General features: G+C 43.0%; 1 protein-coding gene across 1 annotated transcript in view; it reads left to right on the forward strand.

Annotated features, from left to right (window-relative positions):
* The first annotated feature begins 339 nt into the window (after nt 1–339).
* Nucleotides 340–24762, forward strand: part of jag1b (jagged canonical Notch ligand 1b) — a 36892-nt gene continuing 12469 nt past the window's right edge. Inside the window, exons 1-13 of the mRNA XM_084736567.1 lie at nt 340–688; nt 967–1272; nt 10831–10882; nt 13879–14133; nt 15184–15244; nt 17748–17878; nt 17976–18095; nt 20442–20555; nt 21564–21677; nt 21770–21883; nt 22318–22364; nt 22839–23012; nt 23456–23606. Of these exons, the coding sequence (XP_084592693.1) occupies nt 632–688; nt 967–1272; nt 10831–10882; nt 13879–14133; nt 15184–15244; nt 17748–17878; nt 17976–18095; nt 20442–20555; nt 21564–21677; nt 21770–21883; nt 22318–22364; nt 22839–23012; nt 23456–23606 (1696 nt within the window). The 5' untranslated portion in view covers nt 340–631. The remainder of the gene's footprint in view (nt 689–966; nt 1273–10830; nt 10883–13878; nt 14134–15183; nt 15245–17747; nt 17879–17975; nt 18096–20441; nt 20556–21563; nt 21678–21769; nt 21884–22317; nt 22365–22838; nt 23013–23455; nt 23607–24762) is intronic.

A 24762-nucleotide genomic window follows, 5' to 3' on the forward strand; every position in this document is an offset into this window, starting at 1 on the left:
TAAAGTAATAGTCTAAATTGTGGTGAGTGCAGTATGCACTGCAGTTAACGCAGGATGTAAGAGGATACAGAGGTATAAATTGATTCTCGTCTGAGAATATAATTCATTTATGTTTAGGTTTGTGGTCGTGATGACTTATGATTATCAATATGACTGCAGGTCATAGATAATTTCCACTCTTATTTTCCACCACATCCCTGCTGCCAGAGAAACAATCTGTGAGTGTATGATTATCCTCATAATGTGAGGGGGCGGGCTCTCTGCGCCCTGCCTCATGAATATGGAGGCTCTGCAGACACTCCCTCCCTGTTGAACTTGTGCAGCTCGGCTCCAGCTCGGGCCAGCAGTCAGTCAGTCAGTCAGTCAGTCAGTGAGCAGTGGGCTCGGCTGCCGCATGGCCACTGTGTGAAAACTTTTCCTCAACAAGTGGAAACTGTCGGATAAAGGAAGAAGAGCTCGCAGAGGCTGAGGGACATACAAGGAAGAGGTCTTCTTCTATGAATGTGGAACTTGTGCTCCGCTCAACAAAGTGTTGTTTCCCACTCGTGCATGTTTAAACCAGAGGAGAGCTCTGGTGCCGTGTGTCGGCCAGACGACTAGTACAAACGAGTGGCAACAGCAGTCCGGAGGCATGATTTTGAGACGGGGCTCAGTCGTTGCTGCCTTTTTACTCTGCTTTCTCACGAAGGTATGACTTTGAGCGGGCAAGGGTCACTCAGTTCAGCTGTTTGGATTCACTTTGATTGCGTTAATATGTGCGCGGCCATGCTAACATTACATGTAACCGTGCCTCATGCAACACTGTGTCCACCTACCCTGCTGCAAGTGCAACTAATGTAACAATGTAATGTTTAGTGTTACATCGTCTTCTTCTTTAAAAAAAACTTAGTTGTATAAAATGTAGCAACTTTTCTGATATAATGAGGTCAAAGTTTTCCATTGCACTCACTGTTCTGTCTCCAACAGGTGTCAGAGGGGTCTGGACAATTCGAGTTGCAAATCTTATCGATGCACAATGTGAACGGAGAGCTGCTGAACGGCATGTGTTGTGACGGCACAAGGAGCACGGCGGATAGAAAGTGCACACGGGACGAGTGCGATACGTTTTTTAAAGTTTGCCTGAAGGAATACCAGTCGAGGGTTTCTGCTGCAGGGCCCTGCAGCTTCGGAATGGGAACTACGCCTGTCCTCGGAGGGAATACCTTTTCTTTCAAGAGCTCTGTCAGGAATGACAAATCCAGGATAGTTTTGCCCTTCAGTTTTGCCTGGCCGGTGAGTTGGAGTCTTCGAAAAACTAAAAGAAAAAAAAAAAAAGTCTGTGTTTCCCGACGCGCAAATAAAGGGGGAGAAAATGTCTGTTTGCAGGGCAATTCTGCGCAATTACTGTCCGTCAGTCATTCTCACTCCCCAAAAAGTGGATAGAAAACACAACAAACAAAGAATGAGTCGATTGAATTATCCTTCAGAGGAAGGACCCCCTGGTCTCCTCATTATCTGCGCCCATTAACCAGGTGCGGGTATTTTTCTTCAGCAGACCTGTCTGTTCTGTCTAAATAACGTTTAACCTGATTTGCATTAGAACAGTGGTTTTCAAACTAGGGTTCGGGGACCAACAGGGGTCCTTGAATGGCTGGTAAGGGGTCCCAGGCAAAAGAATATTTAAACTTTTAGTCTATTTTTGGAAGCTGGAACAGGGGAATAAGTAGGGTTGGCTGTTTTGACTGTAATTTAAAGTGATCCTAGTTTGATAATTGACCATGAAGATTTTATTATCCTAAAACCTAAAATTATCTTTAAACCTAAATTGCTTTGCATAGCAGTTCTCAAACCGGGGTCAGGGGCACCAACAGAAGTACTTCAGTGGGTTGTAGAGGGTCCCCACCAAAATTAGAATATAATATTTTAACTTTTATCACATTTTTTGGACGCTGAAGCAACAAGGGAAGCAATGTGATCCCAGTTTGATCATTGATTGACCAAGAAGACGTTATTATCTTTAAATCTAAACATTAAAAAAATACTCAGAGGGGATTCCTGAAGATGAAATCATCTCAGATTGGGGGTGGTCTGATGTGCTCGACATGAAAAGGTTTGCAAACCCCTGCATTAGAACATCATAAAACCTCAGGGTTCAGTGGTAAATCTGAAAAAGAGGGCAAATTATGATCTACAGTTAAAAGAAACAGTAGACCCCCGTTATTATGAATAAAAATTGCATAGTTTAAGACAAAGATCCCAGAGTTTTAATGTACTCCTCTTTAAAACTATATTATCTACTATAATCCAGTTGGAATTGACTTTTTTACGATGCATTCATGAAGTGTTTCTCATAAATATTTTTCCCATGTCTGGCTGGCTTGATCCAACAAATAAAAAGTTGAGAGATGAAAAGCTGGGGGTGAGCGGCACTCTCCCAGATTTTCCCCTCCTCTGCCCCCCTGGCTGGCAGCTGCTCATGTTGCACAGTACAGTAACTTCAGAGTGAAAACCTACTTTCTGGTTTCCTCAAGTGTCAGCTCTTCTTCGCAGAGTAAATAAATGGGCCTGACAGGCCTGTGGGAGTGTTGTAGCTCTGTGAGAGATATGATTTGCCATGCTGGAGCACATTTCGATGTAGTGAAAAAAGCAGGACTGTGCAGCACAGACTGACTGGCCCCACAGCTTGGCCCGCAAACTCCTCCACTGTGCCTGATGGGTGAAAGGCACAGTCCGCTGGTATGTGTGTGTCCAATTACATCAAGGCTATTTTTACCTCGATCCTGATGGAAGTTCTTGTTGTAATTTCAAGCATTGTACACAGCGGTGGCCTCAGACAGCCTGAATAAGTGAAAGAACTGGAAGATGTTGTGCGATTTCCTTTCATTTTTATTATGTGTGTTACCTGAAAGGCAGAACAGATCATTTAGATTTGTGTTTTCCTTATGATCCCACAGCCAGTGAAACAATGTTCTCAGCAGGGTAGCATGCAATTTGATATGGTCAGTATTTTTTATTTGCTCTCCACTTAGACACTGGCGCCTCACACCTTTTTTTAAAAGACAAAGGTTTCTGTTTATTTTCACGCTATGGCAGCACTAAGTTGGCATGAACACTCTGAGCCAGATTAGTTTCATCTTACTGGTTGAAAATCACCCTTGCTTAAAAACAGGGCTTGCTGACATTGAAATTAAACCTATTGCCATTTGAAGGTTGAGGACTCAGTCATGGCTGCAACCGATGATGAATCTGTAGATTATTTGCATGATTAGTTTGTAAAATGTTGAAAATTGTGAAAAATGTCCAAAGTGACATGTTTAATATTGTCAAATTTATCCAACCAACAGTCCAAAACCCAAAATCTCTTCGTTTGTGATCATAAATGATTAAGTAAAGCAGCAAATCCTTACATTTAAGAAGCTGGAACCAGCAATAATTTGACATTTTTGCTTGCAAAATGGCTTGAAAAATTACTTGAACTTATTATTACTTATTACTTATTACTTAACTAATTACTTAAATTATTAAAAAAGTTGGCATCTACTTTTCTTTCAATCAACTAATTATAGCAGCTCTAAACTTGGCTTGCTTTACTTATTTTCTTTTCTGACATGTTGATGAAATATTAAATGGCCTATATGTCCTTAATGGAGGATATTCTTGACATATTCTTGGCAGGAGTTGCATTGAAGTACCAAAACTAGGGGATTACCTTACCAGTAGAAACTTGCAGTAAACGATGAGGTTATTTCCATTTTGTTGTGTCTGTGTTTCAATTAAGAAATCTCACGTGTGGATGAATTTATTTTTGTAGAAAACAGGAGTTTTGAGCGCCCACGGTGAGATTTGAGACGAGCTCGTTAGCTTCTCTTATCCTTCACTTCAAGTGCTTTACTTCAGTGCACATTCACAATCGTCAGGTTAGGTATGATATCACTCTTTGTCCTTTTCATCAGTTGATTGGCTGTTGTGGACAGATGGCAGTGTGGTGCAATTGGGTTGTTGGGTACTCTGAGTTCACGAAGCCCCCCCACCCACCTCCCCTTCATCCTCTCTTGTGAGCTGCATGAAGTTGGCCTCTTGTCCAGGCCAAGGGCTTTGTTTAAGTCACGCTCGGTTGGACCCCAGGCATTTCATCGCTTTAACCTTGCCACCCACAGTAACTGCTGCACTTAATGAGGCTACACACATGTGCTCAGATCAGGTAGGGGCAAGAGCCAGGCGTCCAGCTGAATGCCGTCGGGCTGGACATCTTTAACGATAGCGGTGTCAGTGTTTTAGAGAGCCCCCCGTGTCGATGCACCCATGTCTGCGTCTGCATGCTTTTATTCCACAGAGAAGTGAGGGCCCTCACAGTGTATCAAGCAGGGACAATGGTGTGCCCTCAGTGACTACAGTGAGGATTACAGAGCATAATAGAGGCAGTGCAGCTGTAATGCCAGTGCAGGGCAAGCAACAGGAAGCAGTTGTAGTAGACTCAGCAGTGATGAAGTTGGCTCTCTCAGGCTGACTGTGGCCACCTCAGCATATTTATCCATGTTGCACACAAGGAAAGAAGACAAGACCATTTTTAAAAAAATTGGATTGGGTCGATCCCTTAGAAGCACTTATCTGCTCGCATGTCAACATGGTCCTTTCCCAAGTAATCTAATTTCGCCCATATTTCTAAGCCTAATTTTCCCCCATCTTTCACTTAAGTCACGCTGGTGTGTCCTCTTAGACCTGTTGGCACGACTGTGATCGACTGTTGACAAGTCGGAGCTGTCTGAGAACTGGGATCAGGTGAGTCGCAGAACAATAGTCAGCAGTCCTGAGGGCAAAACGCTGCCAGCGGCTGTGGGAGTAATGACATGTTTGTTTTATATAGTCTGCTCTGATGTGGCAGTTAAGTGCAAATTACTCAAGTGAAAGAGGGAAAAGAAATGTGTTCTTTCCATTTTTTCTTTCCACCTCACCCTGTCCTCTACTTTAACACGGGTTTTCTCAGCGTACTTTGCAGTGTGACGTTACATAATGGTTTTGCAGCTTATCAGAGTTGTTTCAAGCACCACATGCATCTCAAATACATTTAATTTGGATCACCTGTGCCCTGTTTTTGTTTCCTTTAATGGTTAGTGACCCCTGCAAAAGACAGATGACTGTCTGCTTGTTTAGTTAAATGCTTGATGTGACGTTCGTTCCTGTGCCGGGTTCATGTTTTGATCTTGTTTGCCTTGCGAGGGATCCAAAATCTGTTTGCCGTGTATCTTGTTTTTGTTGGCAAAAGGAGAAAATTCTTTAATCGGGGTGAGTTTCTGCTGTATCCTCTGCCTGTCATACCTCTTTACAGTATATTTAATAAACTGTTGATCATACAATAGCTCTTGTTGATGATGAAAATCTCTTGGCAAACAGTCCTTCCTTCCTGGTCCATCAGTGCAGCTTTGAAAGTGGTTATGAGAGTTGTCTTTTCATGCTTGAGCCATGGCAAAACAGGGTGTGCTACTTAGCAGTCCCAATCATTGGTTTAGATCTCAGTTTGATACCATAGAAGTGATTGACTCAGGAAAACTGATACAGAAGGTCAACATCCCTTTGACTGGACTGTTGACATTTCCTCTGTGCTGCTGAGTGCAAGCCTAGATCAGCCTAATCTGACGGGCCTTGCCTTTGTTTAGACCTTTGACTTTTGCCTGTTATTCCGTGGAACATACCTCTTTTTATTTTATTAGACCGTAATGGCGCATCAGATGGCTCCATTTTCAGTTGAGTGTGGGATGAGTATTGGGAAAATTCCCCTACTGAGAGGATTCAGTAGTGTTCTTTGGCAAGTGATTGTGATTCGAACTGGAATGATCTTTATCGCTTATGTTGCTCGTCTGTTGGACAGTGTCTGCTTGGCCAGGAAAGATAAGAAGACATATGGCCACACTTATTGCACTTGGACGTGTGTGCGCGTGTGTGTGTATGTGTGTGTGCGCGCTGTAGTTCAAAGAGAATTTGTGAGTCAGCTGGGAGCCTGGGAAAAGTGAACCTGGCAGTGGCAGACGGTTCCAAGCTGATAACCGCCGGGGAGTTATGGAGTGTTAGTGAATGAGGAGTCAGGCAGTATCTCACTTTCTGGAAGCAGTTATTTGGTCTGGAACTAAACTATCTCAATAATGGCGAGGCTACTTGTTAGATCAAACCATTATGAAATTGTTTTTGGATAAAATAAAGCCGGTAGATCTTAAGACGTGAACTCAATGCAACTTTCAGACAAGTAGGCGAATAGTAAACATTGTTATCTAAAGCTACTATGTGTTTTTATGGTGTGGGCCTTGATTGTGTTTATGTAGTGCTAATACACAATCAGTCCATGGTGATGATGATCACACTGCTGCAATAGCTACCATGTTGAGGCAAGCCCAATTCGTGCAAGATATGGGTGTGTTGATATGTTCCCTTAGATTTGCCTTGAAAGGAATCAGCCAGTAACCTATTAAACTTTATTCCTCCTGACAAGAATCCACACAGTGATTTAATGATTTGTTTCTTTCCCCTGTGCACGCTGTGGGAAGTTTCACGGTGAAGCAGGTGAACCGGGCTGGTTGATGTTTTTATTTGGCAGGGATCCATTGTTCCTCTTAACTGCCTGTAAAGTGATAATGTTCAAAATGTTCGGATAGTTTGCAGGGTCACTGAAGGGTGACTTAAGTGTGGTAAAATTCAAATTGTAATACAAGATTTTTTTTCTCTTATTCGCAGCTTCTCCTATTAGTCACAACCGCGTCAATTTAATGTTGCAATGCTGACTAATATTAAAATTTCATCCTACTCGATTCATGTGTGTTCATGTCGCGTTTGGGTTCCCGTTTTTAGGATGACCTCACCAGGTTTACCGCACTGTCTCATTCAGTATGTGGGTTGTGTTTTGGGTTGTCTTCTTTAGATAGTTTTGTCCCGACCCAAAAAATGTGTCAGAAGTCTGTGTAGGCATGGAGGTGGGAGTGCAGACACTGGAATGATGCATTCAGGTGCAGCTGCACAGGCTGGGAAAATGACTCCCACAAAGGGGAATTTAACACTAAAGCCCTTTAGCAACACGAGGTGAACATCAAAGCAATAACATGATTAGAGCTGTAACAGTGATAAGTTGTCAACTATTAAAGTAATCAACTGTTTTGATAGTTGATTAATCATTTTTAGTCTTTTTTTTTTTTTAAGGAAAAAATACCCAAATTTTCTGGTTTCAATTTCTCAACAGTGAGGTTTTTAAACATTGATATTTTCTGGTTTCTTTAGTCCTCTGACAGTAAACTGAATATCTTTAGCGTGTGGACAAACAAGACATTACTATCAACATTTTTCACCTTTTTCTGACATTTTAAAGACCAAACACAGGCAAATGAAAATAATCTGTAAGGTAAATAATCATTAGTTGCGACCCTAGTATCATGTTTTGGCTGCAGTTAACCCTAATTTTCATAGTTGATTAATGTGTTGATTATTTTCTAGATTAGTCGATTAGTTTTGGTCTATATAATGTCAGGGTTTCCCAAAGCCCAAGATGGGGCGCTCAAATGTCTTGTTTTGCCTACAATCATTTTACTGACCTTTTTTTTTTCTTAAAAATCACTCAAACGATTCACCAGTTATCAATAATTTAATAATCGATTAATTGTTGCAGCTCTACATGATCCTGCTTGATGTTTAACAGAGCCCAGAGAACTCCTGTTCTTAGTCTTAATTGGTGCTGCGACAAACAATTATTTTCATTATTGATTAATCTGTCAATGATTTCCAACAGTATTGTGAAAAATGCTCATCGCAATTTCCCAGAGCCTAAAATGACGTCCTCAGATTGCTTCTTTTGTCCAACCAGCGGTCCGAATCCCAAAGAGTCTTAATTTACTGTCCTAAATGACAAAGAAAATCGACAAATCCTCGCATTTAATAAGCTGGAACCAGCAAATATTTGACATTTTTGCTTAAAAAATAAAAACAATAATCAAATATCAAGAGTTGGCAGCTAATTATCTTTTGATCAGCTTATGAATTAATTTCCTAATTGTTGCAGCTCTGTTGTTAGGATTGGTCACAGTGGTAGATGATTAGGTATCACATTACCACTGACTCACCTACTCAAGTTCTGTGTCAGGTGATTGCAGCCAGTTGTGAGTCAGTATGTACTGTAAAACCCTGTGTTGCAGATGAGACCAGCATTCCAAATAATAGCTGCCCTGATTGCAGCGAAACGTTGGCACAGGATGAGACAAATGTCTCCTGGAATGATGGAAAGTTGAACGGCTGACAAAACAAGGTGAAGCCATGAAAAAAAAAAGGAGTGAGTCATATCATACCCTTTTTCTTTCTATGGAAAGTGAACAGGGGGTTTCCTTCAAGCGGGTTTGTTTACCGTGAAGTCAGCGCGGCAGCAGAAAGAGGGCCACAGAATGTCTGAAATGCCTCCTCGCAGCGCTGCGAGGGGCAAGCGTGTGTGTGAATATAACAAGTAGGTGTTTCTAGTGGATGCTCGGGCACTGTAAGTGGACTACACTTTCTCACAATCGCATACTTTCTCTCTGAGTCTGTCATGCGCGCTCTCTCGCAGACACATTGTTTGCTCCCTCATGACTGTGGCACAGGCCAGTGTGAATGTGTAAGCTGATATCGGTGTGAGCGCTACCGACCCTGAATCGGACAAAGCGTTTTTCGGGGAGTGCTGAAATCAAGACAGGCCCTCCAGAGTGTAGCACTCATTCACCCTCTCTCGGTCTCTCCTTCCATGCGATTTTTCCTGCCTCTCCATCCATCACATATACTTTTACAGACACATTTTTCTGCCTGTGTTGACTTTGCCTGAAAAGCAGTGTCCTTCAGCACTTGACTTTGGATTGTTCACAGCTTTAATGGCACTAGAAAGGTTTATATATTAGCATAAAATTGAAAATCTTGTATAGATTTGCAATCATTAATCGAGTTTTTAAATTAATTGCCAACTACTTTGAAAATAAAGTCATAATTCTCTCATGCCAGCTTCTTAATGTGACTATTTCTTGGTTTCTCTACTTCTCTGTGACAGTAAACTGAATATCCTTGGAGTTTTGGAAAAACTGACATTTTTCACCACTTTGTGACATTTTATAGAACAAACAACTAATTGACTAATTGAGAAAATAAACAACAGATGAATCAACAATGAAAATAATTCTTAGTTGCAGCCCTAAACTATACAAGGTCCAACATTAATATCTTTTTACTTGCCTGATCGGATAAGTGGGTCAGAAATGTATTATTGTTATTAGTGGTTATCAAATAACATCAAGGACTAAAGTTAATTGTCATGTTTAGTCTAGGGTTGCAGTGTCAGTGAAAAATGTGTATAACAGTCTTTTCAAGTCCAAGGTAATGGAGTTTTGTCTTGTCAAAATCCAAAGATATTCAGTTCAATATGTTCATAAACAGAGAAAAGCAGGAAAGCAGCATTTTCTGCAATTTTTGCATAAATAATTACTATATGAATCGACATAAAATTGAAAATCCCATATATATTGCAAAACAGAACTGACTGTGTGCTTTCTCAGAACACTGGAAATCATCCACTGACTTCTTTTGCCACATTTTATAAACATGTGGAAAAATGTTTCTAAAGAGAACAAAGTTACCGTGACGGAGATGAAGACATTTTAGGCTTTACAGGATGAGGTATCCTTTTTTATGTGCCCTTATTTTAAGGTTTTGACTTATTCTAGTCTAGGGCTGCAACAATTAATCGATTATTAATCAACTATTGAATTAATTGGCCTCTATTTTGATAATGGATTAATTGCTTTGAGTTTTTTCTTCAGAAAAAAAGGATAACATTCTCTGATTCCAGCTTCCTAAATGTACATATTTTATTTTATATTTTCTTTACTCATTTGTAACCGTAAAAGAAGACATTTGAGGACATCATTTTGGGTTTTGGGGAAACAATTTTCATCAATATCTGATGATTTAAAGAAGAAACAACTAATCGATTCCTTGTGAAAATAATTGACAATGAAACTAATTGTTAGTTGAGGCCCTAATCTCATATACATTGCGAAACCACTGACCGTGTGCTTTCTCAGAACACTGGAAATCACCCCCTGACTTCTCTCGCCACATTTTGTAAACATGGAAAAATGTTTGTAGAGAGAGCAAGGTTGCCGTGGCTGAGATTAAGCCATATTTTAGGCACTGTAGGGTGAGGTATCCTTCTCTATGTGCCATTACTTAAAATTTTGACTTTATTTTAGTCATTATTCAAGTCTGTCCTGTGCAGCCCTGCTGTATCTGGCTGGTTTTTGGTCCCTCAGACACCCTCCTGCTGTTCGGGTGTCCAGCTTTGCCAGATCACTGCCCATGTGTCTGTCATCCTAATCGTTGTGATGCAGAGACCTCTGAGCTTATCCTGTCTTAATCAGACCAACGGGACCATTGTTATAAGTTTTAACAGCGAGCAGCTTCTGAACTCTGCCTCGTTTTGAGCTCACTCAATGAGAGGGAGATGAAACTTCATTGGCAAGGCTGGCGAGGTCGTGGGAAACCGGAAAGTCAGTTTTTTTGGTTTTTTTGGGTTTTTTTTTTAACTTGAAGTATTGAAAATGATAAATTTAGAAAAGGAAATATGTTCATTTGTTTATTTGAGCCATGTGATGTTTGTTAAAGGGACAAACATCATGCAGGCACAAGTTACTTTGTATGGTAACTAACAAACAAAAGTATATCAACTGTCCAGTTTTTCAAAACATTTGTCACTTAATCATTAAATGTTAATGTTTCTAATTTTGTTTTATGGTACAGTGATTTCCTGATGGGTCCTCCTCTTGGCTAATGCTCCTTTTTTTTTCTCTATCTTGTCTTCCTCAGAGGTCCTACACTTTGATAGTGGAAGCCTTGGACTTGAACAATGAAACCGGTGGTGAGTATTCGTCCTTGTCTGGCATCTCCATCTTCCCTTCCCCTTCTCTTTTCTGTCTATCCTTCTTCCTCCCTTCCTCCCTCCCTCCCTCGCGGCAGTGTCTGGGAGGAGTTGTGTTGAAGGTCAGGAAAGGAAGTTTATTCTCCCTGAACTCCCTGCCCCTTCCACATGGTCCGCTGGGTGTGCGTCTGCTAAGAAAGTGTGTTGACAGGTGCCTGTAAGGCGGGAGAGCAGGACAGGGAAGAAGAAGAAGAAGCGGGGACAGGACAGACGGCGGGGAGTTGAGGGGGGTGGGGAGGTGCAGACAGAGAGAAGGAAGTTTAGCGAGGTAGAGGAGGGGATGAGTACAGAGGGGGCCGCGCTTCCCCCCCTATGAAAATGTTTTCATTTGGCCGATGACTGATGGCAGGTGCTGCCAGCCAGGGTCGGGGTCACACTGTCTCACTGTCACTGAGGCGTGAAACACAGAGTTCATCTGACCGCCCCAGCCCAGCCCGGCCCAGCGCTGCGTCCAGCCTGCAGCCATAATGTATGTATGTGTGTGTGTGTGTGTGGGGGGGTCCTCTGAGCCATGAGGTTAACGTTACCTCTGGCACAGGTGGGCTGTACACTGAGGACTGTGGACGTTCCTCCCGTGCTAACATGCTGAATCTAAACTCCAGGTTGCCAGATTTGGGATTCCTGTTAGAGGGCGGTCAGATTGGCGACAGCGTGGCGATTCCAGCTGCAGGGGAGGGTCTTATCCCATGCTTGTTTATGCAGGTCTGCTTGAGGTCAACAAGGTTTCTGTCTTTTCTGCTGTATTTGCCGCTCCCCAGAGAGCTATTAGGGCATTGGTGTGAAAAGCCGCCTGAATGTACACAGTCGACGCTGGTTAAGCCCCTCTGAGCTCTACCAGACGAGCTCACAGTGCTGAAAGCTTCATATGGCACAGCTAATACTTAAACAGCAACTCTGTCCTAATCAAACTTAAAAGCTTGATATTAGTTTTAAATAAATTTGGTTGCAATATTGTTTTCAAATTGGACAAAGTGGCTCTTTTTCTTACAGCTCAAAAGTTCAGATTTCACACAAAGTGAATTTGGTGCTCCAAGATGACCTTTCTCAGCTTTATAAAGCTCGTCTGATTTATGTTTATCTCCGAGCCAGGCAGCAGGTAGCGAGGATGTGCTACTCCTGACACTGCAGGCCGGCGGTCGGTAGAGAAATGCCACACGGCTAAGCTCTGGATTCCAGACCACTGTGAAATGTTACCGGGCACTGTGAATTCAGTGCGACGCCCCCACCCCCCCTATACACACCACAGCACAGTAAATAAATGACAGCAGGCTGTCCCCCCACATTGCATCATACTACACAGAGGAGCGATTCACCCAGCGGTCAGCCACCTCTGCTCATGTGAGTGCAGTAAATAACAGCTGTGACATATTTTTCATTCTCTCCCAGGTGGAAGATTTAGATATGGAGTAGCGAGGGCTTCGTGTGCGAGTGAATGAGTGGTGTTAATGTATGTGTACAGTGTAGTGTCTGGAGGTGTTTGCTCACTTTGAGTGTGTTTGCGCTGGGTGTCATCACAGGTCAGTCCTTGCTCATTTGACAGAGCCGTGACCCCCTAATGTTTGACATGAAAATAAATTGGTTTCTGGGTTTAAGTCTCTGTGCTCTTAAAGGGACAGTTCACCCCAAAATCAAAAATATGTATTTTTCTACTGGCCAGTAGCGCTGTTTATCCATCTGGATTGTTTTGGTGTGAGTTGCAGAGTTTTGGAGATGGAGATTTGGGGTGAACTGTCCCTTTAAGTCTCATTAAAGGAGTACAGGAGTCCCTGAATATTAAATACAGTTAATGGCTGAAGCAAGTTATTTCCCCCTACCTTGTGCTCCCTTAGAGTCGAGGAAGCTCAGGCAGGCTGCAGGAGTGCAATATTATAATTTGACAATAACAAGCCAGGATACAGTCATAGCTGTAACTGTTTATAAGTGTTAAATCTCTGCCAAAGTAAGGTTAAGCCTGCTATCCTGAAAACAAAAGCCCACTGCTCCGAAAATACAGACTAAGGAGTTTGAGTTCAGTGACTGCCAGCAGTCTGCTTGCCAAACTCCTTTAACATACATCCCTGATAAATGTTTACTCCTTCTAAAAGATTCTTGATTATTTTTTTATGACTCATAAACAGATGCTGAATGTTTGCCAAATGGGTCAAGTCTAATTGGATATGGAAATTTCACCACCAGCTGTAGCGTTGTTGTCAGAGTTGCGAGTATTTCAACTTAGCATGTTTCCTTAATTTCTGATGACATATCATAGTAATTTTATGATTTATTACAGTAAATATATTACAGATTTCTCCTTTAAGTATTGCATAATCAAAACATTGGCTGGGCTCTCCATCTGAAGTACACATAGATGCTTGTAATTGTGTGAAAACGAGTTGACTCAAGACCTCTTTTTGACTGCTGTTAGCACAAGAATGTATGTGAGAAAAAAGTGCTGATGGCACACTGGCAGGCTTCCCAGCAGTGACTGTGGCATCGGTGTCCTCACGCTGTAATTTATGGCGGCTGCGGTTCTGTCCTCGCCTGAGCAGATGCAGAGGGCAGCATCTGAGACCAGTAATATCCTCAAGCTGTAAACCTGAGAATCAGAAACCAACCAGGGAGAGTTGGAGAGGGAGCGTGAGAAAAAAAGCAGTTAAGAGTGCTCATTACAGGCAGCCTTTTCCTTTTTTCTGCATTTCCTCCTTGTACTTTTCCTCCTCTCCAGCACACATAGTTGCTTTAATTACATATAATCTGCTATCTAAGAGATCTTCTGCAATTTGTGTCCAAATTTTTGGGGCATTTTTGGGTTCCCACTGTGTGATCACGGAGAACATTGCAACTCCCAAGTGCATAATGTACATTCCACTTTTCTCTCTCTCTGGCTTAAACATTTGAACTCTACATTGGATTTTTTAACAAGAATTCTGCGGTCTTTGTGTGAATTGACATTTTAGGTGCAGATGGGTTGATAGAGAAAGCCTCTCATTCCGGCATGATCAACCCCAGCCCGCACTGGCAGAAGCTGACTCACAACGGCCCTGTGGCCCAGTTCGAGTACCAGATTCGGGTCAGCTGCGATGAGCACTATTACGGATTCGGCTGCAACAAGTTCTGTCGGCCCCGGGACGAGTTCTTCGGGCATTACACATGCGACTACAATGGAAACAAGACCTGTCTGGAAGGCTGGTCTGGACCTGACTGCAACACAGGTGAGGCCCTGCTCAAATACAGTGATGGATGACATCATTTCAAAATGGAAATACTGATCAAGACAGCAGTTTAAGACACTTGGATTACTATTTTATGGCTGTGAATGAGTCCTCTAAAGCTCACAGCCAGACTGTAATCTGTGATTCATGCTGATACGCTGTCTGCTGCGTGGTTTGCATTGAATGGAGGACTTTGTTGTCTGCACTCTCACTGAATTTTCCCCTTCCTTTTCCAGTCAAATGAAGCTTTTCATTGCCTATATGACCAGGAGTAAACTTTTATTACCAGGAAATAAGCCTGGGCAGTAGACAGTTTCTTATTCTTATTATTGTGTTATATGGCAGGTCAAGTTTGATTGTCGATGGTAGTATTCATCCTCGCAGGTTAAAATGTCAGAGGGTCGCAATTGCATCATTTACTACTAGGCTTAGTTAGTAAATGATTACATATAATGGGACTATATAATTAGGATACAGAAAAATGTAACTGTTTTACAGGTCTGTTTAGTAATAAATAGGGATAATTAACAGGATTACAATCTTAAAATACATTTTTAAATAAAAAAATGATACACTACCATGTGTACATTAGGTAATGTGAGCTACACGCACCAACCGTAAACTTTAGGTACACAGTAATCTAATTAGCTACCTAACCGTCATTACTATTACTGAAAAATATTTTGGACTGTAGCTGGTGAGTGTTAAGTGTGAATAGCACAACATTACTTAGTAAAGTATATTTAAATGTGCACAATTACTGCTGTTGATCTAAACGTTAATTCGTCCATAACAAAGGAAGGAATTAATAAACCTGCACCAAACAGAAAATATTATATTGCGCTAAAGTAATCAAATAAATTACTGTGATATTGTGATAGTTGAATAAGGTTATTGACAAGATTTTTTAACAGGTAATTGTGTCAGAATAGATTTTTAAAGTTGCCCTCCCAACCCTGTTTATTGCTATAATTAAAACATGCTTAAAAAATGGAGCTAAGTTTGAATCTTGTCACCAGGCAGTAATTTTTCTTCTACCTCCTCTTCTAGCTATTTGTCGACAAGGCTGCAGCACTGAACATGGATCATGTAAGGAGCCAGGAGGATGCAAGTAAGTGACCCAGGCTGCTCTGTGTGATTCATTATGGTTTTACTGAATTTTTACTGTGTAAAATGTCAAACGTGGTTTGTTCAAGTGCCTTTACTTTTCAAGGAGGCCGTTGCCAGAAGCATGTGGTGCAGATCAGTCCGATATGTAGGGATTGTGTCCAAGCACCAGTTCTGTCTGTCATGGCATGGATCTCCCCCTGTACGTGCCTGGTGCTCCGGCCAAGAGACTATCAGTACCCGGGCTTTAGCAGAAACGCAGGCTGAGCTGCAAATCTCTCGTGGAGCTTTGGACCGGAGCTGCCAGTCTGAGAGAAGGAGCGGCTCGACTGCCAAGACTCCATGTTGGAAATATAGCCTTATGTGTTTCCCTCTAATGAGTCGAGCCTTATCAGTCCAATCATGTGTAACGTTCGGATGAGCCTCAAAGTGTATTGTTTGTGTAGCTAATGGCTTCCTAATGCTGTTTATGCACACAGCCAGAGGAAAAGCCAGGCGTAGATGGATATCAGAACTAGGGCATTGTGTGCAGCAACAGTTGTATCTCCTTCTCATCCTGGAGGAGGAGGAGGAGGAGGAGGCCCTCCGCTGCACTGCCCAACTCTTCCCACAGCGCAGGCATTGGTTGCTTTCTTAGTTGTCTGATTTGGCTGCAAATCAAGCGCAGGGACGATCAGGTTTGTTCATTTTGTGCTGCAGCTTTGTTGTTTTTCCCAAGCTTTTGACATCATCAGGTTTCTTGTAAGAGCTTGTGTGGCCACTGGCAGAACAAGAGGTTCAATTGCTTTAGTCTCTGTACAGGTGTGGCTATATTTAAAGCTCTGGGTTTAACTTGTTTTACGTGCGCTCTGCCAACAAACTCTCCCAGCAAGCTCTACTACTGTTGTAGTTAGTGAGTAGTTTCCCATCATTGGGCTGCTGCAGAGTTCAACAACAGCAGTACATAGCAACACTGGCTGCAGGCTAGGGCAGCCTCCTTGTCACTAACTTCATGTCAGCAAAGCCACGGCTAATGACGCACCGTGGGATTTTCTTCTAGCAGTGGAGTTTTTAATGATACCCTCAGCTTTCATTGTTACCAACAGAGTAATAACAGTGCACCTGTGGACCAGGATTGCCACAGTAGACAATTGGTTTGAAAACTGTGCAGCCACAACATGCAGCTTCTTAACAGGGTTACGATCCTTATGTGCATCAGCAGTGCTGCACAATGTAATGTCACATTCCCTAGTAATTTGGCTGTGTAATAACTGTAAATGATTTGGGATCCTGCTGGGGAATCCTGCTCTGCTTCTCATGGAGAGGATTAGCACACTTTTAAGAATAGCCTCTTTAATCACAGACTGAGGTTTACTTAACCACCGCGTTTATTTTTACAGTCCGTCCGTTTCTTGGGGCTAATCAGCGCGCCGCTCCCCCAGAGGGACACTGCGTTTCCTGTCGCTAGACTCCACAGCAGCAACTGTATTGCCACCTCGCCACCTTTTAAAGAGGGGACTTATCAGTCAGGCTGGATTGCCGTCTTAATTATGGAGCCCAGGAAGAAAAAGGGGCAGCATTATCAGTGTAATTATGGACCTGGACATTTCAGTGGTCAGCCAAGCTGTGTCGTTCCCCTCCTCAGCCTTGGGGCACGAGCCTGACTCCTGACTCATGGGAACCAGGATGAGCTGCAGTGTAACAGCCGAGAGGAGGGCTGAACACTCCTCTCTGCCGCTACTGCCAAGCCACAGGCACAGAGTTGTTAAAGGGAGCGTCTGGCCGCATGCTAATGTTAGCTGTGCTAAAGGTCCCAATGGAACTGTAATTTAGTGTTTTGTTTTTTTCTGTTTGGTAAAATGCTAAATACTCCTCTGTTTCCCTGTCCCCAAGTATTGTTTAAAAGCTGTTGCATAAACACCCTGCTACTTAAGATTCATTTGTGGTCTTTTAAGACGCAGCCCAGTTGTGCGGGCGAGAATACTGCCTCTTTGTTTGTTTCATTTGTGCAGCTCCATGCTGTATATGTGAGAGTGTGGTTCATTAAGTTCAGATTATCGCCGTGTTGCTTGTGAAGGAATTTGGAATAAACAAAAGATTAGGATTTTAGCACTTTCAGATACCACAGGGATTATCTGACCTTGCTGTGATTTTTGTGAATTTGCCTGAATGTTCTGCATGTGTCTCTGTCGCATGTGTTCGTATATTTGGGCTTATTTTTATTTCATCCATTCTTGAGAATTGGTTCAAATCATTTCCTAACCAATACCAATACTCTTAATTTAATTGTTGTGCATACCTAAAAATCTAAACCCCTGCCTCACATCCTGGTTTTTTAAAAAAGGTGGGAATACTGCTCAAGCACTGGTAATTTTTTTGATAGTCATATTATTTAATGAGTCTATCAGATGTATCTCAGCCATAACATATCAGCCCTTTAAAATACAGTTTTGTCCCAATTCTCAAGAGCGAGTGATTATGTGTCCCACCTCTGAGGCTGACAGCATGGCTCTCTGTGTGTCTTGCAGGTGTCTGTATGGCTGGCAGGGCCAGTACTGTGACAAGTGCATCCCCCACCCTGGCTGTGTACATGGCACCTGTGTAGAGCCCTGGCAGTGCCTGTGCGACACCAACTGGGGCGGCCACCTTTGCGATAAAGGTTAATTCCCGTCTCTGATTTCAGTTGCAGTGGCCGTAGGAGCGGCCCGTGTTGTGTGAAAACAAACTAAAGCTGTGTGAAACGCTCCTCTTCCCAGATCTGAACTACTGCGGCACTCACCAGCCGTGCCTGAACGGAGGGACGTGCATCAACACGGGACCCGACAAGTACCAGTGTACCTGCGCTGAGGGTTACTCTGGTGCCACCTGTGAGAGAGGTCAGTGATCTTCTGCAAGATAGCTTTTTGCTAGCAAGCTTTAAAGGGCCACTCCCCTGATTTACAGATAAGATTCAATTTACTTTAAACAATGTACAGATTCATAAAAATATATCCCCTTTTAATCACCACTTATGACCCACTGTAAGTGTGTGGCGGTGGCTGTATCTGCAGAGACTCTGCCCTCTGCCTGTATTTTCTTATTTTGCTGTGCTCAGGAGACTTTACCAACCCAAAACATTGGTATTTGACGTCCTGGGGGATGAGACACGACAATAAACCATCTTTCTGTTGCCTTTACACCTCAGGCAAATACCTCTGATTCTACCTTTAATGTCTTCTGTTGTTCTGTAGGGAGCTTCTAAAGTCTTGAGAAAATAACCCTGATGATGTTGTCTGGGTATCTTGGATTGAGCTTGAAACCTGCATTATGAACTGGGGTTGTGTGGTGTTTGAAAGATGTGGACATTAACCATGTAGGGAGGCGATCGAGTTGCATAATGGGGAATGCTGAAACCAGTCTTTTTAGATGTTGACACATAAGAGGGACTAAAAGTCAGAATATGTTGTCTCCTGCTGCTTCTTCTGGCTAAATCATATTTTTTAAAATTATTTTTAGCAACGAAAATGGAGCAAAGTAGCTCCAAGATTCCCTTCCTTTTATTTATTAATACATAAGATTCAATTTGACTTTTGATTTTAAAGTCTTGATTTGATTTTTATCATTTTTTTCTTTTTAGCACCAATGGCTATGTCAAATGTTTGACTATTGAGTTTTGGTTTGTAAAGATCAACAGATTACTGTTTTTATGCTCTGAGAACAATTTTTTTTTTTTTTTACATTTTCTTCTTTTAAAAGATAGTCTATATGGTATTAGGGCTGGAACAATACACTTATCTCCTGATTTGACACTATCATGTTACTTTTTTTTAAAATCCATTTTGAGTTTTGACCCTTTTGAGGTTGCTGTAGCTGGTCAGTGTGGCGTGTTGAAGCCAGAGTAACAGATCGAATTAGCAAAGTGAAATCAGAGGAAATTTATACATGAAACTCTGAACACACGTGTCGTTTTATGTTGAGCATGTGAAGTAAAATGGACCCATTTGTTAAAATAATATTATCTAATTTCCGTTAAAAGCTCATTTCGATCGTTAAAAATTAAAATTAAAAGATGGTTTAATCTCATGGGGTCAAGTGGAATAGGGTTGGGGCTCACTGAGTTTACAGACAAGAGGTCAGAGGTGCCTTGAGTTTGTAATCAGAGGAGGTGGTAACTCGGTAATAATCTGTTTCCACTCCAGCGCGAGTGGCCCCCAAGTCAGGTAATCCACCAGTTTGAGGTTGAGGGGCCGCCGGTCATCCCTCTGCTCCTCCGGCACTCAAGACTGATGGGTGTGGTGCGAAGGTTCAGCTGCTGCGAACACTTACCGTGGAGATGATGTTTTTTTCCTCATTAAATCTGAGCCTCGCGGGGTGCTGACAGCTTAACTGCGGAGATGTCAGGAAACCGTGCCCTTCATAACAGGAGGTCCTCCGACCAGGGGATACGTCAGGCTATTGTAACACCGAGGCCCGGGGTTGCAGCGCTGCATCCTCTTCCCCCCCTCCTCCACACCGAGAGCTGTCCGCCGAACACCTCAAACTGCCTAGTTATACCATGAGTGAATCATTCATTTTTGATTCATTTGGGACCCACTCATCCTGAACTCGTCCATAAAGGAGACCCCCCCCCCCCGCTCCCGCTCGCCCTCCCGCCAGTCTCTCATCTTGTGCCGCCTCTCAGAAGAAGAATGGCGGGGAGTCAGAGGGAAGTCACGGTGCGTTGGTCAGGTCAACTTAGCATGAAAGATGATTTCCTGGTAGTGTGGTCTGCCGGCCGGGTAATGAGAGTGAGATGGGGGGGACTTTGAGCGGGCTTTTGGGGCATGAGGGGAGGAGGAGGGGGTAGGTGATGGGTGAGGGAAGGAGTCGACCCCTGGGTGTGTGCTTTGCAGACAGAGGTCCTGTGCAGAGGAGTGAGGTTTTCGAGGGACGAGAGTCAGAAGCTGAAATGCGCTTTTGCATCTGATTTGTTTTCTTGTGAATAATAAAGCAATTGTAGACCACATGATGTCACAGAGAAATATACTCATGGCAGCTACAAAAGCAAAAATGCATCAATCTAAATATCAGGTCATCGGCCAAAAAGGCGAAAGTTCGTCCAACACGGTACATTTTACAAATTTGATCATAAAATAAGTGTCATAAATTGACCAAAGGTCTATCCAAGGGTGTATTTTTCCTCTTCAAATGACTCACAAGGGTGTGTGTGACCTGATTTTCAAAAATGTTCTTTCTCGTTCTAGCGGAACATGCCTGTCTGTCCAATCCGTGCTCTAATGGAGGGAGCTGTTCAGAAACCAGTCAAGGCTACGAATGTCAGTGTGCGCCAGGCTGGAGCGGCCCCTCCTGCACTATCAGTAAGACTTCACTCAACCTGCACCCATTAAAACTATAATTTCTGCATTGAAATGTCTAAAAACTCTAGACATATGTTATATATTTTGTTGAGCTGTGTACTTGCGTCATCCCAAATGTTTCCAAAAATGTTTGAACGCAGAGAAATAGTAATTTATTCAAGGTAATGGTGCATTTGCTGTTAGTTGCTGTAACTTCCAGGAAAATGGGTAATGCGTCAGAGTGTGTGCATAAATGTGAATAAAACTTTACAGGGTTTCTGCAGGTTTCAACAAGTTCAATTTAAGACTTTTAAGACTGTTTCACATCCGTACAGAACTTGCACTTAATCCATATAAGATGAAAGAAACAATTTCAACTTATTACTTTTAGACGTAGCTATTTTTCTTATGAGAGGAGATACCGTGTCAGTCTACACACCACAGCTGGGTCTGCTTTGATAAATATGACCAGGCTGCACAGTGATCAGTCTTGCTTTTAAATGCGTCATTGGAGGAAAAAATGTATTGAACTTAATGCAACTCTATAAAAGTGGCATCAAAGATTCAAGGATATTTATTATCACTATACAACATAGGGTTGTTCAATAAAATTAGAATTGTAGTTCTTTCATAATACACTGGAAATAAAACATATATACAGACCGTTAATTAAATTCAGAATGGAAGAGAAGCCAGTAAAAATATAAAACAAAATAAATGCATATATACATACACACACACAAAGTTCAACAACTGGGAAACATTGTCCATCAACATTGACTGTTTGAACACAAAGCATCATCCATGTAAAAACAGAGTCCTCCTCCCTTCGTCCTGCAGGAGTCTGACATTTTATAGATGTTGCAGCCCTAGATTAACATAACAATTAACCTAAGTCTTTATTATTATTCGATAACTTCTCATAAATGGCACAATTTGTACAGGGACATGTAAAAATTGACTTTTGGAAAAGAAACATCTACTTTGAACCTTGATGTTGAATAACCAGATTTGCCTTCTTCTGCTTAGATATTGACGACTGCTCTCCAAACCCCTGCAATCACGGAGGCACCTGCCAGGATCTGGTTAACGGTTACAAGTGTCACTGTCCTTCACAGTGGACGGGGAAGACGTGTCTGATCGGTGAGCCACACTGCCCGTTTTCCTCTTTACCACCACTTCACGCCTGTCAGCTGCACGTGCAAATGCCACAAACCCTTTCTCTCCCTCTCTAGATGCCAACGAATGCGATAGCAAGCCCTGTGTCAATGCCAACTCATGCCGCAACCTGATTGGTGGATACTTCTGCGAGTGCGTGCCTGGTTGGACGGGGCAGAACTGCGACAGCAGTGAGTTGAAGGCTGTCGGCCGCAGCTGTCCAGCGCCTGCCTCCTTTCCTTCTTTGTCTGTGTTCATTCAGTACAAATGAAGCTGAATTGAAGGCGTGAAGCAAACAGTTGGACAAGTGCAGCCTTTTCCTGCAGTGTAAATGAATCTGCTGTATCATTATTAGCCCTGTGTGTGGCCAAGGCCCGCGGTGATTAGATGTGGCTCAAAACAATCCCAGGACTAGTTTCACTTGGCAGCAGACGGGATTGCTCAATACTCTGTGTTGCACTGATTCTGCAGCCCCGTTATCCAACTCTTGCAGAGCGCTCTGTAGCTCCGACAATGTTTTTAAAGGCCCCTAGCATGGGAAACATAAAGCACAGACTTGTTTTCAAAGACGGACTATTTAGTCAAGCTGTTGAGAATTAATCCTCAGATTTGTTTTCTCGTGCAGATATAAACGACTGCAAGGAGCAGTGCCAGAATGGGGGAACTTGCAAGGTACGTGTCGGGTCAAAAACCATCCAGCTTTATCTGGTATCGCTGCTTTTGTTTGCCAGCTTGTTTGTTTGTTTTATTGTCTTTTTTTCTCTTAGCCTGAGACATTTACAGCGGTTATATAAATAGCTGCTGTAAACTGTTCTCTCCAAACCGACAGTGGAATTGTTGTGGAATTCCTCTCTGAAATCAAATCTGAGGGGAGTGGGTTCAGAGGGGTTTCTAAGGGAGGGACACACAAGTTTCTTGACCACACTAGATTGAATTACCATAAACATTATTGTGTTGAGCCCGTGCCAGGAAAATGTGTTGAAATAATTGCAGAGCTGTGATAATGTTCCTCCAAACTTGTCGCAGCCCTTCCCCCTCCCTCTCAGCCTCGCTGGTTTGACAGTTATTGTTTGGACCCCGCCCTGTCAGAGCAGTTAATCAAATTTGCGGGTGCGTGAGGTTAACCCCGGTTTCTCTCATTCTCAGGACTTGGTGAACGGCTATCGCTGCGTGTGCCCGCCTGGCTTCGCCGGCGAGCATTGCGAGAGGGACATCGACGAGTGTGCGAGCTCGCCGTGCCTGAATGGTGGACGCTGTCAGGACGAAGTGAACGGCTTCCAGTGCCTGTGTCTGGCTGGTTTTTCAGGAAACCTCTGCCAGGTGAGACACTTCTCCCACCGTTATCACAGACACAATTAAACACACGTGTGCATCCTCCCTGCTATCATTTAGCATCTTAAGCCCTTGCCCTCCTCTTAGTCCCCTTTCTGCCAGCAGTGCTGTATCTTTGGGTTCGTTGTAAAGTTTTCCTGCCCCACCCTCTTAAATGGCTGTTGTTCCACAGTCCTCCTTTTTAAAAGGGAGTGCTTTGTTGAAGCTGCTCCTGGCTACAGCGGGATACATTCCTCAGTGCTGAAGCCCAGACTCAGAGGACGGCTCCTATGTCTCTGCCTTGTTTTTCCCCTTCCTCCAAGTGCTGTGCGTGTGTTGTTTCCTGGCACAGCCTGTAGGGAGGATGCTGTGGGTTTTGCTCTGTTTAGTGTAGCAGAAACTATGTCAGCTATCAGGTTCACCGCTCTCTATTCAATACCTTTCTGCCCTAGCTGGATATCGATTACTGCTCTCCCAACCCGTGTCAGAACGGGGCGCCCTGCTTCAACCTGGCCACAGACTACTTCTGCGCCTGCCCGGAGGACTACGAGGGCAAAAACTGCTCCCACCTCAAAGACCACTGTCGCACCACCACATGTAAAGGTACGTCTCCTGCCGACAAGAACCGCAGGCCTCTCGCTCTTTGTCTTTTTCCAGAGCGTTTCTGTAAGGTGATCTGTGTAGCGTGCTGCAGTAAAATGCTGAATAAGGCCAGGTCTTCACCATTTGCCTGAACACTTTGCCCACATTTTTCCCATGAGGGCAATACCTATGTTTTAGTTTCATGCACTGAAGTTTCTTGGCCAAGGTGAGCAGTTTTTTTTTTTTGTGAGTGTAGCTCCCTTGATGGATGCCCCCCTCCATCTCCTCAGCGAAGCTTTTCCAGTGATTCTCCCCCTCCTCTGCGTTCCTTGAAAATCTGGCAACAGGCTGATAGCACTGTGTGTGTTCTTGGTAATGACTTGGTGGGCTACCTCTTCTTTTTCCCCCTCAATGAATGTGCACATTTTTCTGTGTGTGTAATTGAGTGAGTGGACCAACCACGGAGTCAGATACCAGACGGTGAGATTCTCTCTGCTCTTGGCAAGAATTAAGTGATTACAGGGGAGCAAATTCACCCCACTCGCCTAACCTGATCAGACAGGGGGAAAGGAAGGGATTTCAGAGCATAGTGAAAAAGATCACTCTGAATTGCTTATGAAAGCAGAACAGCTTATCGCTGTTTCTTCTATCATTCAGAAAGATACTGTTTTTCTCACCGGATGGGAAGTTTCAAACAGTTCATTGGCGTTTTCATCTGTAAAGCTTGTTATCCTGTAGACTGCCATCCTTAAAAGGACCAGTTGTTTAGAATTTAGTTGTATGTAGCAATGGGCTTGCGGATTGCAAACACCTCATCTCACTCTTCCCTCCAAAGCGTTGGGAGAACCTGTGGTGGCAGCAGAGCATGTGCAAAACGTGAAAGGCTGTATTTAGAGCCAGTGTTTGGTTTGTAAATGTTGGGCTACTGTAGAAACATGGTGGCGCAACATGGCAGCCTCCATGGAGGAGGACCTGCTCCCTCTGTAGATATAAATGGCTCAATCTAAGGTAACAAAAACACAATTCTTATTTTTAGGTGATTATACACTAATAATACCTTTTCTTTCATTTTGGTCATATCTCAGCATGCTAAACTTATAAGTCTGCCACATCATGGAGTGTATGGGTTGTAGCTGCTTAAATGCTGCAGTAAATCAAAGAACACTTGCAGTGACTA

The sequence above is a fragment of the Lutjanus erythropterus genome, chromosome 14 (assembly GCF_056507025.1).
Source record: "Lutjanus erythropterus isolate fLutEry1 chromosome 14, fLutEry1.hap2, whole genome shotgun sequence".
NCBI classification, from domain to species: Eukaryota; Metazoa; Chordata; class Actinopteri; order Lutjaniformes; family Lutjanidae; genus Lutjanus; species Lutjanus erythropterus.